This window comes from Alternaria burnsii (assembly GCF_013036055.1).
Source record: "Alternaria burnsii strain CBS107.38 chromosome Unknown 715, whole genome shotgun sequence".
Lineage (NCBI taxonomy): Eukaryota > Fungi > Ascomycota > Dothideomycetes > Pleosporales > Pleosporaceae > Alternaria > Alternaria burnsii.
In genome coordinates, this window is record NW_024066116.1 from 681186 (window position 1) to 693791 (window position 12606).

The 12606-nt window shown below is 51.2% G+C and overlaps 6 protein-coding genes across 6 annotated transcripts; 3 read left to right on the top strand and 3 right to left on the bottom strand.

Annotated features, from left to right (window-relative positions):
- Positions 1-51: 51 nt before the first annotated feature.
- On the top strand, positions 52-1870 carry GT037_007373 (peptidase s28; the record flags this gene model as incomplete). Its single annotated transcript, XM_038932420.1, has 2 exons — positions 52-1330; positions 1389-1870. The coding sequence occupies 2 exons, from the start codon at positions 52-54 to the stop codon at positions 1868-1870; spliced, it is 1761 nt and encodes a 586-aa protein (XP_038784908.1).
- Positions 1871-2096: 226 nt separating this feature from the next.
- On the bottom strand, positions 2097-2738 carry GT037_007374 (phosphatases ii; the record flags this gene model as incomplete). The annotated part of the gene is made up of 1 exon (XM_038932421.1): positions 2097-2738. One exon carries the CDS (start codon positions 2736-2738, stop codon positions 2097-2099), a length of 642 nt encoding a protein of 213 aa, XP_038784909.1.
- Positions 2739-4439: 1701 nt separating this feature from the next.
- On the top strand, positions 4440-5879 carry GT037_007375 (cell wall glucanase; the record flags this gene model as incomplete). Its single annotated transcript, XM_038932422.1, has 3 exons — positions 4440-4557; positions 4610-5065; positions 5122-5879. The coding sequence occupies 3 exons, from the start codon at positions 4440-4442 to the stop codon at positions 5877-5879; spliced, it is 1332 nt and encodes a 443-aa protein (XP_038784910.1).
- A 928-nt stretch (positions 5880-6807) lies between these two features.
- GT037_007376 (cytochrome p450) lies at positions 6808-8620 on the top strand (the record flags this gene model as incomplete). The annotated part of the gene is made up of 4 exons (XM_038932423.1): positions 6808-7173; positions 7222-7464; positions 7523-7844; positions 7908-8620. 4 exons carry the CDS (start codon positions 6808-6810, stop codon positions 8618-8620), a joined length of 1644 nt encoding a protein of 547 aa, XP_038784911.1.
- Positions 8621-8839: 219 nt separating this feature from the next.
- GT037_007377 (uncharacterized protein) lies at positions 8840-9162 on the bottom strand (the record flags this gene model as incomplete). The annotated part of the gene is made up of 2 exons (XM_038932424.1): positions 8840-8844; positions 8949-9162. The coding sequence occupies 2 exons, from the start codon at positions 9160-9162 to the stop codon at positions 8840-8842; spliced, it is 219 nt and encodes a 72-aa protein (XP_038784912.1).
- A 683-nt stretch (positions 9163-9845) lies between these two features.
- GT037_007378 (carbohydrate esterase family 8 protein) lies at positions 9846-11000 on the bottom strand (the record flags this gene model as incomplete). The annotated part of the gene is made up of 1 exon (XM_038932425.1): positions 9846-11000. One exon carries the CDS (start codon positions 10998-11000, stop codon positions 9846-9848), a length of 1155 nt encoding a protein of 384 aa, XP_038784913.1.
- Between the last annotated feature and the right edge of the window lie 1606 nt (positions 11001-12606).

Here is a 12606-nt window from a genome sequence, read left to right on the forward strand (position 1 = left end):
GGAGATTGCTATTCTTCCGTCACGCTCCGTGTCTTCCTCTCCGTCGCCAGCATGCGTTCCTCAGCATCTATCGCGGCGGTGGCCCTTGCGCTATTGCAAGGTACCAATGCCATGAATGCGGCCATTCAACGCAAGTTTAACCTGCTTGCCGATATGGGCATGAACCCTGATGGCACGCCAATGGCCACACTCGACAACCCTGAGATCGACTTCACGGCTCTCAAATCCCTCAAGGTTGCGACTACAGCCGATAGCACGGTCGTAGCTGCCGCTAAAGCGGAAACCATCACCCCGGAATATGTCGAACTTCCCATTGACAACTTCGCCCAGAAGAAGAACCAGGATTATTCCTACCAAGGTACCTTCTTCAACAGGTACTGGGTTGCCACGAGCGGGTACAAAGCTGGTGGTCCCATCTTTGTCTACGACGTGGGCGAGGCGAACGCAGAGCCAAATGCTCTCTTTAGGTTGCAAAACGAGACAAGTTTCTTCAAGCAGCTTGTGGATGAGTTTGGCGGCATTGGAATTGTGTGGGAGCATCGCTTTTATGGAAATTCGACACCTACACCCATTGACGTTAACACGCCACCCGAGGCATTCGAGTTCCTGACGACGGAGCAATCGCTGGCAGATGTTGATCGCTTTGCGAAGCAGTTCAAGAGGACGGGTATCAACGCTACACTTACACCCGACAAGACACCGTGGGTTTTCGTGGGTGGTTCTTACCCCGGCATGAGGGCTGCTTTTATGCGTAACATGTACCCCGACACTATTTACGCGTCGTGGGCCTCCTCAGCCCCCGTCGAGGCTTCCGTTGACCAGAGTTTCTACTTTGACCCTGTGTGGCGCGGTATGAACGCAAAGGGTTTCGGCAACTGCTCTGCCGATATTCAAGCTTCCGTCCGCTACATGGACAAGATCATGGATTCTGACCAGAGTGCAGCTGCGAAGCTGAAGGAGCAATTCCTTGGTCTTGGAGCCGCGAAGAACTCGCATGCTACTTTTGCTGATGCGCTCACCACCATCTTCTACGTATGGCAGTCTTACGGTATGGAAGGTGGAGCGGCGGGTCTGCGTCGCTTCTGCGATTTCATCGAGACGGATCCCAAGACGAATGCTACTGCACCCAAGGAGGGCTGGGCGAAGAGCAAGGGTGCCAAGTGGACCACGGACCGATGGGCGAGCTTCCCTGCTTTCCTTCCCAATGTCAACAGCTATCTTGAGACAGAGTGCTCAGGAAAGCTCAACACAACTGGTGATTGTGATCTGAACCACAAGTTCACGGATCCTGCGATGATTAGCTGGACCTGGCAGTACTGCACACAGTGGGGTATGTGTTCCTTTTCTCACCTTTTCTTCTTGCATCAATCATGCTAACACTTGTCTAGGGTATTTCCAATCCGCCAACCTTGGCCCTCAACAACTCGTCTCAAAGTACAACTCTCTCCAACACCAACATGACATCTGTCACCGCCAATTCCCTGATGCTCCACGTTCCCTCTTCCCAGACTGGCCAAACACTTCGCGCACCAACAAGGTGTTTGGGGGCTGGGACATCCGCCCCTCAAACACGTACTGGTCGAACGGTGAATTTGACCCGTGGCGCACCCTATCCCCTGCTTCTGCTGAGCCCTTCGCCCCCAAGGGCGTGCAGGTCATTCAGGATGTACCCAAGTGTGGAAAGAAGACTAGTAAGCATGAGTTGTTTGGGCTGGTGCTGAGGGATGCGGAGCATTGCTTTGATTTTAGGACGACGGGTATTACGGTCGCGGATGGACCGGTCAGCCAACGCTTGTTCAGGAGCGCACTGACGAGCTGGTTGCCGTGTTACAAGCCGAAGAAGGGGCACTCGAAGCCGTGGAAGGGATAGATTAGATGTGAAAATGGCGGTTGTTGGTGGGAGTGGAGGCGGAGAGCTAGACTACCCAACACGCTCCGATACGCGTATGATCTCAAGACGTCCTTGAGTAGCTGCACAGACGTATTCATCAATCGTGTCATCTGAGAATTCTTAAAGTGCAATGTTCGGTGATTGCAGAATCTTGACCAAAAAGTGATATCCTATGAAACCTTTGTTAGGGTGATGCAACGGAGTTTTATAACTTTGGTACTGCTCTTAACTGTCTTCCTAAATCTTGCTCCTTCTTCTCCCTCTCCCTGTCGTTTAGCCGAGCCTCCCACTCCCACACCTCCCCGGTGAACCTACTCTTTTCCCACTTTTCATATATCTTCTTCCTCTCCTCTTCAATACTAGCCCCACACATGCTGCCCCAAAACTCCAACTGTTCTTTGAATCCAGGGTTTGGATCGCAAATCGGTCGCCCCTCACACAACTGCTCCAACGCCGCCTCGGGAGTCAATTCGTACTTCCACATCAGGTACGCGCATACCATCGCCGCAGACCGTGATTTCCCCATTGCGCAGTGAACAAAAACGCCTCCGTCTTCCTTGTTGAGTGCCGAGTCGATATATGCAACGGCATCCGGGAAGTATTGCAGGAGGTTTGTATTAGGGTGATCTTCTGAGCGGATGTGGAAATGCTTCAGATGTTGGAATTTCTCCTGGAGTAGTGGGTCGTAGTCTATTACTGAGAGGACGTGAGTTATGCCTGCTTTGTCTATCAGGTCGCCTTGGTACAAAGCGTAAAGACCGCCGATGTGGAGTTTGCCCGCTCGCGGAACGAGGTCGACCCATCCCATGCCTGTGTGTCCGGTGCTGCCGTGGAGAAGAAAGGACATGTAGATACGTCAGTGTAAAGGGATGAGAACAACAGTCAAGGTTCCTGATAGGGAGTCTGGAAGATGGACGAGATGGCGGGTCGTGCGATGGTAGTGCGAGCTGGCTACGTTCACGGCGAAGAGTGAAGAGGGCGGAGAAAGTGCCGAGGTACGATGATTACACTGCAGCTTTTTCGTCTCAAACTCATTACCACACATGTTTTTAGGCGTCTAGCTACCATCATAGGTCTCCTGGGGTGACGGAAAAGGCTCTGTATCATGATAGGATATCATGTTAGAAGTGTCGTTGATTGTGGGTGCAAGGAGAGCGCCCCACGTGCGTCGAACGCTAATGTAGGGTGAGGTGCTGACTTCATATCTCCACCTCTACAGGGTTTGATATCGAGAAGCGCAAGTATGGGTCAACTCAGATGCCCAAGAAAACGAATTCGGGATCTTCGACGACAACGGCCAGAGCTTGATTGGAAGGCCACTACTGACGAAAACGATAAATGGATTTCATTTCTTCAACTTGAAGGAAGGAAACCGCAATTCCTAAAAGGTTCTAGGGACAGACTAAGAGCCCATTACCTATACTTCCATCGTTGTTGCCAGATCCTTAGGCTGGCTTAGGAGGGAAGGCTGGTGGTAGTCTCCGCAGCCTCGGAGTGATTTCAGCGGGATCTACAATGCTCGTCTTTGTCATTAGGTCGATAGCTAAGTCTCTTGTCGAAGTGATGTTCAACGACACGGGTTATTCTTAGTCGGTCTATAGATGTAGCGTGATGACGATGCAGATGTTGGTGATCAGGCGACGTGCAATTTGCTCGTGTTGTGCCGCTCCAGCGGAAGCGGAGTCCATCCCAAACTTACGGGTGGCACCCCGCAAACAACAGCACAATGCCACGATAGCGGCGACAAGGCAATGCGCGACAGCTGGACAAGCTAAGACGGGAAAATTTGTGAGTAAAGTATGACGATGGGATACCAGGATTTTTCATGGGGAAACAAAGCACGTGGGGCGCGAGGGTCCTGCAGGGTGAGCCAATTATAGCCCCTAGCGGTTATCGATAGATGCAGGGTGGCGATAGCGGTGCGCAACACCAGGATCGTCAGGGCAGGCCAATGCAGGGCAGCTGGTAGCTGACAGAAATTGTTTTTCGAGGGGTAAAACATGACGACTGTCTCATGAGTTTTACCGCGTGTGAGAGTGCTCGAGAGGGCGATGAAAGCAACGATTGTATGTGACGCCAACGCGCCAATGCAAGCAATGCATTTAACACACGACACAAGCGGCTAGCCTTTCCGTGAGGTTGCGGGCTAGCGTGATCGTGTGTGGATGGTGCCCCGTATCTGCCCACGCCTCGGGCCACCCCTTCTTCAAAGAGAGTGTCGCCGCTCGCTCCTGCCTCCGTCCATCTCTTCTGTCCATCTTTCTTATCCCTCGGGACCACCTTCGCTTTACTAACCCGACAGCTTAATTCCTGGTTTCTTCAAACCTCACACTCGCTTGCCGAAACCGCGCCATCCCGTCTCAGGGGAACACACACGACGGATATTTCACGCGTGCACCCTGCCGTTTCACCCAGCCAAGGCCAAAAGAGCGACCCACGACGAGTGAGGGAGACGTCGTGATACCATTGTCTTGATCGCGCCGCGACTCCACTTGCCGACGATAAAGTGCTTACACGACATCGAAGATCCCGCAAACGGTCCGAAGCCATGGTACCAAGTCTACTGTCCGCCGCCTTTGCGGCCACGATATTCGCAGGCACAGCGCTCGCTGGAGCAAAATGCACAAAAGATAGCCACTGCCCTCAGGACACTCCCTGCTGCTCTCGTACGTCCTGCCAAGGCGCACTGTGGTGAAAGTGGTGCTAACAAGCGCGCAGTATACGGCGACTGCGGTGTCGGCGCCTTCTGCCTCGGTGGCTGCGACCCCCTCATGTCACACTCGTTCGACTCGTGCGTCCCCGGCCCTGTATGCAAATCTGGAACATATTCGCTAGACAGCCTGGACGATGTGCAGACCATCGACAAGTACCTGGGAGATGCATCCAAGATCAACTGGCAGTCGCAGGGCATGCCCACTATCTACACAGACCCCAAGACCAAGGAGAAATCCACCCTCTTGACCATGGCACAAGGCACAGTCGGAACACTTCTGGCCTCTACCTACTACGTTTGGTACGGCAAGATCTGCTCCAAGCTGAGCACCGCCCAGGGCAAGGGTGTTGTCACCGCCTTCATTCTCATGTCGGATGTCAAGGACGAGATCGATTTCGAGTGGGTTGGTGTAGACACAGGCCACGTGCAGTCCAACTACTACTCGCAAGGTGTCACAGTGTGTAAGTAGTCCTACAATCCGCACAAGCCCCCTTGTACAAGACTAACACGAATCCAGACACCAACGGCGAAAACCTTACTGTACCTGACTCCAACACGGTTGAATCCATGCACGAATACTGCGTTGACTGGAAGGAAGACACCCTTACATGGTCTATCAACGGCAAAACTCAACGCACCCTGGAGCGCGAGTCGACATGGAACAAGACATCTGGTCGCTACTCCTACCCTCAGACACCTGCCCGCGTCATGCTCTCCCTCTGGCCCGCCGGTCTACCCACCAATGAAAAGGGAACAATCGATTGGGCAGGAGGTGAGATTGACTGGAACTCGCCCTACATGACCAACGGATACTACGCCGCCCGCTTCTCAGAAGTCACAGTCGAGTGCTACGACCCACCAGAGGGCGCCCAGATCAAGGGCAAGAAGACGTACAAGTACACAGACGAAGCTGGCACCAACAACACCGTCGCCATCACCGACGATGTAGTCGTCCTGGGCTCGCTCATGGGCACAGGCGAGAACCCGGGTGAAGCCAAGGACAACGACGACTCAAAGGCTACCGATGTTGCCATGGTACCTGGTGGTAACCCTGGAGGCGGTGCCGGTCGAGAAGTCGAGCAGACCAGCACCGCTGCGAACCCTAACTCTCCCGCTGCCGAAACCGGTTCTTCTAGTGGTGCTACCGCTGAAGGCCAGTTCATTCAGGGTGGCTCCAGCATGGGTGCTGGATCCGTTGTCCAGCCTGGTCTGAGCCGTATGGGTGGCTCCGTCTTTGCCATTGTTGTCGCTATCGTCGGACTCATGGCGTTATAGACGCATGTCCTTTCCCGTTGCATTATGCCTTTTTCATGTCTGTCAGTCTTTGCGGTCTTTGGAGTTCGATACCTTGCCTTGCAATTTTTGTGTACTGGGAAAAATGAGGGCCTCGTTGTCATGTTGTGCATAGTGCATGCAATTCCTTTTTGTCTGTGACAGTCCTCCTGCCACGTCCTGTTTCCTTTTAGATTCGTTGCATATGCTCGATACAATACGAAATGTAATAACCTTCTAACAGCTTGTCAACATGCAATGCACGGAAGATCTTGAATTGGTTTTGGCTTCGATTATGGGTGTGAGGAAAGTATCAGAGGCCAGAACGAACTGGAAAAAGCAGGCGAAGATCATACACGGCTTGATACTAAAGCAAGGTTCGGATCCGAAAAAGACAACGAAAAGATAGTATCACTCTGCAGTGCTCGATGCAGTGCAGCAGTGGCACGGTGAGCTAGTCCATTTCCGTCACTGCCGCATCATGTACAGGTAGCAGCCAGCCGTTACGGAAGGTCCATTGGTTCTCCCAGGAACTAGATGCATGCCCCGCGCGAATGCGGATATGGGTATAACAATTCTCCACACAACTGCCGGAACGGTATTCGAGGTCAGGGTGCCTGTAAGCGCTACACAATGGCGGTCCAGTAGTATCGGGCTCATGCTTACTATAGTGGAGTTTTCCTGCGAGCACTATATTACCATGTCGATGACTACAGCCTCGCAAGATGGGCTTGCTGGCAACATCGAGCTGGGCAAGACTTTTCTAATACAGGTCTTTGCATCATGTCTGCTTGGCTGATGGGATGGTTTTAAACCCGGCACGCGTCCCGATTGCTGAAGGGCTTTGCGTCCTGAGACACTTTCGTGACCTGCGCTTCTGTTACTTCTGAGGAACCACCCTGCGGTTATTTTACAATTCTTTCTCGTCACCATGTCTCTTGCGTTCTATGCGTTGCTGGCCGCCTTGGTAGCTGTGGTTGCCTATAGCCTACGTAAAGTCGGTCAAAGGCCAGCAGGTTACCCTCCAGGGCCACCGACACTGCCCATCATTGGAAACTTACATCTGATGCCAAAAGAGAAGCCGCATCTCCAATTTCAGAAGTGGGCCGAACAATTTGGGCCAGTGTACTCACTCATCCTTGGTACAAAGGTAATGATTGTATTGTCGTCGGATCAGGCTGTAAAGGATCTGCTGGACAAGCGCAGTAGTATATACTCGTCGCGTCCGGATCTGTATTTGAGTAACATTGTGAGCGGGGCATCGGAAGTAAGCGGTGGATTGCGAATGCTGCTCATGGTAAGTGGCTTCGTGATGATCATTTGATCAGAACGCTTATTGAAGTAGCCGTACGGAGATACATGGCGCATGATCCGGAAGATCGTGCACAACAACCTCAATATCAAGGCAGCCAGGACATACGTCCCATACCAAGAGTTAGAGAACAAGGCCATGCTCGTGGGGTTCTTGGATAGTCCAGATCTCTTCGCCGACCACATCCGTCGCTACACCAACTCATTGACCACACAAATGATCTTTGGTTTCCGTACTATAAGTATCGATGATCCCAAGTTGAAGCAGCTCTATTCAGTAAGTTCATCTACCTCCAAGAGCCTCTTGCTCATATTCCTGACAACGGTACCTCTAGGGATTCGAGAAGTTCTCAGAGATCTCGGGTAAGACAACAGCTGCCCTTCTCGATCTCTTCCCAGTACTTCGAGCATTACCTGACTGGGCGCTTCCTCTGCGGAAATACGCAAGAAACCTTCACGAGAAGGAGTGCGAGCTATACATTGGCCACTGGCTCAATGTGAAGAAAGCCATCAAGAACGGAACATCGAAACCATGCTTTTGTCTCGACCTAGTGCGAGCGCAAGACGAGGAGAACTTCTCAGACGCTCTTGCTGCTTACGTGAGTGGTTCGTTGCTGGAGGCAGGATCGGATACCACGGCTGCAACGCTCATCGGCTGTAAGTAAACTGTACCCAATCTCCATGTATTCTAGAGCCTACACTGATTCATATGCTCAAAAGTCATTCAAGCAACGATTCTGTTCCCAGAGGTTGCAAAAGCTGCCCGCGGAGAGCTTGACCGCGTATGTGGCGATCGTTTCCCGACACTGGACGACGCGCCAAATCTGCCTTATGTTCGCGGCTGCGTAAAGGAAAGCATGCGCTGGATGCCCACTGCCATCCTTGGTGTCCCGCACGCTGTGGTCCGCGACGATGAATACATGGGGTATACGATTCCTAAAAACGCAGGCGTAATGTGGAATGTTTGGGCCATACATAATGACCCCACGCGGCATGCTGAGCCCCGCAAGTTCGATCCGCAGCGATATGCGAATGATAGCCAGACTGCGGCTGAGGCGGCGAACAATTCAGATGCGAGTAAGCGGGATCATTTTCTTTTTGGGGCAGGGAGGAGGTTGTGTCAGGGTATGCATATTGCGGAGCGGTCGTTATTTTTGGCAATCTCGAGAATGCTCTGGGCGTTTGAGTTTGAGCCGGGTAAGGGCGAGCATGGCGAGGTGGAGCTACCCGATGCAGATGACCTGACAGAGGGCATGTTGGTGCAGCCAAAACCGTTCAAGGCGAACATTGTTCAGAGGGATGAAGAGAAGGCGAGGATTTTGAGGGAAGAATGGGATAAGATGGGGAGCTTATTGGGTGAGGATGAGCAGTGGAAAGTGCTACCTGAGGGGTTGATCTGGAAGGAGTATGATAATGCTGCAAAGACGGCATAAACTTTAAGAGTATATTCGTATCTAGAGAGGCTTATCCTTCGTTATTTTTCCAAAGAAATTCTGCACGGCACTTGGTACTTAGTTGGGTTAGCTAGCGCATGCTCAAGCCTGGCTGAACACGGCTACTTACACTCCATTTCATCACAGCCGCCGTCCTTGAGTATTCGTACACCGCACTCAGGGCAGGGTTGAGTAATATTACCGATGACCCTCAGCGCTTCATCCTCCTCATCAACGTGACCTTTGATGCGCAGTTGATATGCTTTGCACGATTCTCCTCGATGATACGGTCGATCGCAGGGTACGCAGGACAGTGCTCCGCACTTACGACATATACAAATGTCCGTTGTATCTGGTTCTTCTTTGGCTGTTTTGCTTTCATCTTCATCTGGCGTCTCCCCATGCACTTGTCCCTCATCACAAGACGAAGACTGACACCAACGCCATCCTGGTGTGTTGTTGCCGATATGGATACGCTCAAGTTTCTTGAAACGCGCAAACATGTTCTCGGAAGCAGCAGTCTCGATGTCGTCAGCCTTCATGATAGCAGGACATTCTGGACAGCGGATGCCAAATGTCTTGTTGTCGTCTCCACCTATTCTTACGTTCATGTCCTCGATCTGTGAGTCTACGTATCTCTCAAGACATGATTTACAGGTGTTTATAAGATGCTCGCATTCAGCAGAAGGGTTGAAGTCAGCAAAGTGACGCTCGTGTTTGGTTTCACCACAAGTAAGGCAATGATAGCGGGCGACCTTCTTCTTCTTGGAAGTATGGGGATCTCCTTTTCTTCTCCGTTTCCCCATAATCAGCCGATTTTATGGTATAGTAGTGGTGTGAGTGCGTGGGGGGATTCACAATACTAAGAAAGGATCGTTGTTAGCAGAGAGTTTCGGAGTTTCTTACAATCTGGTAACATATTTATACAAATAGAAGGAAGTTTCCGAAGAGACAGGGATGCGGAGAGAAAGTTACAGCTCGTTCTCGTTGAGCGCGATGAACCTCTCCAATCTCTAGATGGGCCCGAGCAAACCTTCGGATGAAAGACACTACAAACCCTTGACGATATAGAGGAAATTAGATTTTTCTTAAGAGCCGTGTAGTAATGAATAGAATCTAATAGACATCATCACCCAAGCTTTAAAATATGTTCTCCACATTTGGTGGTAATCGGCGAGAGTCGCAGTGCTAGAGATTTATAATTCTTGTTATGTTAACCCATAGATCATCTCTCAGGATTCCTATCAATCCACGCTGTGTTCCCAAATTTTCCCGAAAACGGGTACTGGAACACCTTCTCCAGAGTAGAGTACGGCTCATATTGCTTCCGGTCCATAACAATACTGACATTGCTCGCTAGCCGAGCAGTTTCATTCCACCCAGGTCCGTAGTCCTTGTACTCCGCCATCGTGGTATTGAAGTTCACTCTCTTATCCGTGGTACCCCACTCAATGTATCCATTCGGTTGGATAGAATCATCAAGATAGCAGTTTGCGAAGATGGAGCGATGTTGGGAGTTCCAAGGGCGGCCGAGCGCGCATTTTCCGGTTATGGAGAGGGATGAGTTGGCTTTCTTGACGTCAGAGTCGTGGATGTAGACGCCGTATTTGTTGACAAAAGTTGTGTTTGTACCCTTCCATGCTGTGATGCCGCCGCCGCAACTGCGAAGGGAGACGAGACTAGATTGGATCCATGCTGTGCCGAAACCATAGAAGAAGTCTGTTTGTCCGGCGATTTCATTCTTGTAGAAGTATGCATTTCCTAGTTTGCCAACGTAGACGGTATCTTGGTATGAGTAGAATCCGCAGTAGTAGAAGCCTGTGTTTGCGTAGCTTACTGAGACTGCCAGTGCCGGGCCAGCCGAGTAAGGCGCGTACAAATTGCTGAAATCTATGTTGTACGCGCGGAAATCGGAGTTGCCGAATGGCGTGTCTGCTGGTACGGGATTGCCAGTCGGCCCTGAGCCGGTCGTACTTGCGTTGAAAGTCGGCGCGACCGTGAGGACAGAAGTGTATGCGTTATCTAGCGTAGATAGGCCTGCTCCGGTAGCGTTACGCCATATAACGTTTACAGTGTTCTGGCTTTGATCGTTTGGGGCTTTTGTCTGACCAAACAGATAAACGGGGCCAGGACGAGTGACGTTTACTTGCTCGGTATAGTTTCCAGGAAGAATCAGGATGTGATGTGGTGTCGTATCGTTTGGCAAGCTCAGCACTGCGGACTGAATGGTAGAGAAGTTCCGCCCAGGGCCCACGAGAATTGTGTTCTTAGGGCAACCGTCTAGTGGCTTCTTGGTCGGGTACTGGCATGCCTTCCGGTTTATCGTAGATATGGCAGCGCATGCCTCGAATAGGCCAAGGAGAAGAGTAGCCCAGTGCATGGTGATGAACCGAGACGTCTCGAAATGACCTGAATTGTGAAGAAAGCTTATCCTCGTTTTGGCGAGTGAGGAAGCTTGGCCGGCTCTTTATACCAGCACAGTGTATCCTGTATGTCCAGGGTTAGGTCTCAAGATACCCGTGATGCAGCATACCTGGTTGCCGGTGTGCCATTTAGCACCATTATCAGCCGCAAGTACGCCTCTAGTATCAATTATCCGTTCGATGCCTCCAATCAGTGTTACTTTTCAGTACAGCGAACGCGGGGAGTATCCACATGGAGAAATCCGGAGAACGTGGGGAAGAGGAGGAACATTATCCACCAATTAGCCCGAACACTAACGAGCCTCGGAAATGATCTCATGTCATTAAAACAGCCGACAGGCCGAGTTCTGGAGAGGGAATGAAGACACAGCGTTGAAATTCAGAAGCCGTCGTGTTTATATGATCTATGCCGTCCATGAGGCTTTCGTGGCGTCGGTCAAGCTTCGGTGCAGGTCTTGCTGAAGCTTATTCTCGGATGATTCGATGACGCGTCCTTACCATGAACACAACGCAGCATACAGTAGAACTATCGTATCTACCTCAAGAAAATGTGTGCATGGGGAGTATGTAAATCGTGTGTTGATGCATAGCTGTGCTGCAAGTGTAATGACGCGAGAGTCATTCCTTCGCCAAGGCTGGCTTCTTACCAACGGAAGCTCTTGACGATATCAATGTCGCAACGCAAACGGTAACGAAGACGAATCAAGGTCGGAGTTTTGATTCAATACCGTGAACTTGATATTTAACTCATACTATGTCAGAGATGAGCCAGCTCGTGGTGTTGAAGAGGAGTGAGCTTCTAGTGTTACCTGAATCTGGCGCTAGAAAGGAAAATATGGGTCACTGGAGACGCGAATGCGAAGGCCCGCCGACAGCTCTCCGCCCACAACTGCATCGTCAACCATCATCCTTCTCGACAACTGAGCATCTAGAACTTATCGCCACATCTTGCGCACTTCTTTTTTTCGATCTAGAAGCTCCTAGCGACATCATGATTGCCAGCAGCCGTTGGTTCTGCGCTTCGGAAGCCTCCATGAGATCTAGCCTCACTATACGGGGCGTCATCTTTGCCATGTGCACTTCATGGGATTCCCCTGGCGTTCCTGAAAAGCCACAACTATCGCGAATATGAGCCAAGTTGGAGGCAGAAGTATGCGCCAAGTGCTTTGGTGTTAGGCTAATAACGCCCAGCGATCACGACATCGCCCTTGACCTTTATGCGCATCGTTGAGAGGATCTACCAAGACAATCGAACCAACCATTTGCTTCACCTTCCTGTTCAGGGTTCTTGGAACTGGTCAGCTCTGAACACCACAAGCAACTCAAGCCTCATTATGTTACAGCGCCTGCTGATCGCGACATGGTAGGAGTGTATTCGCAATTAATTTCGCGTGGCATGCTACAACGATGTTATCGCGCCATTACAGAAGGCTATATGACCCTACAAGACCCCGGCTATCTAGTGGTTGTCAGTCGCTCGCGCAACTTCTGTCTGGAAGCCATCGGCGGTACTTCGATCACCAAATTGACGCGAGCTAAGGGTGCTCTTAGCAAAGGCTAAGC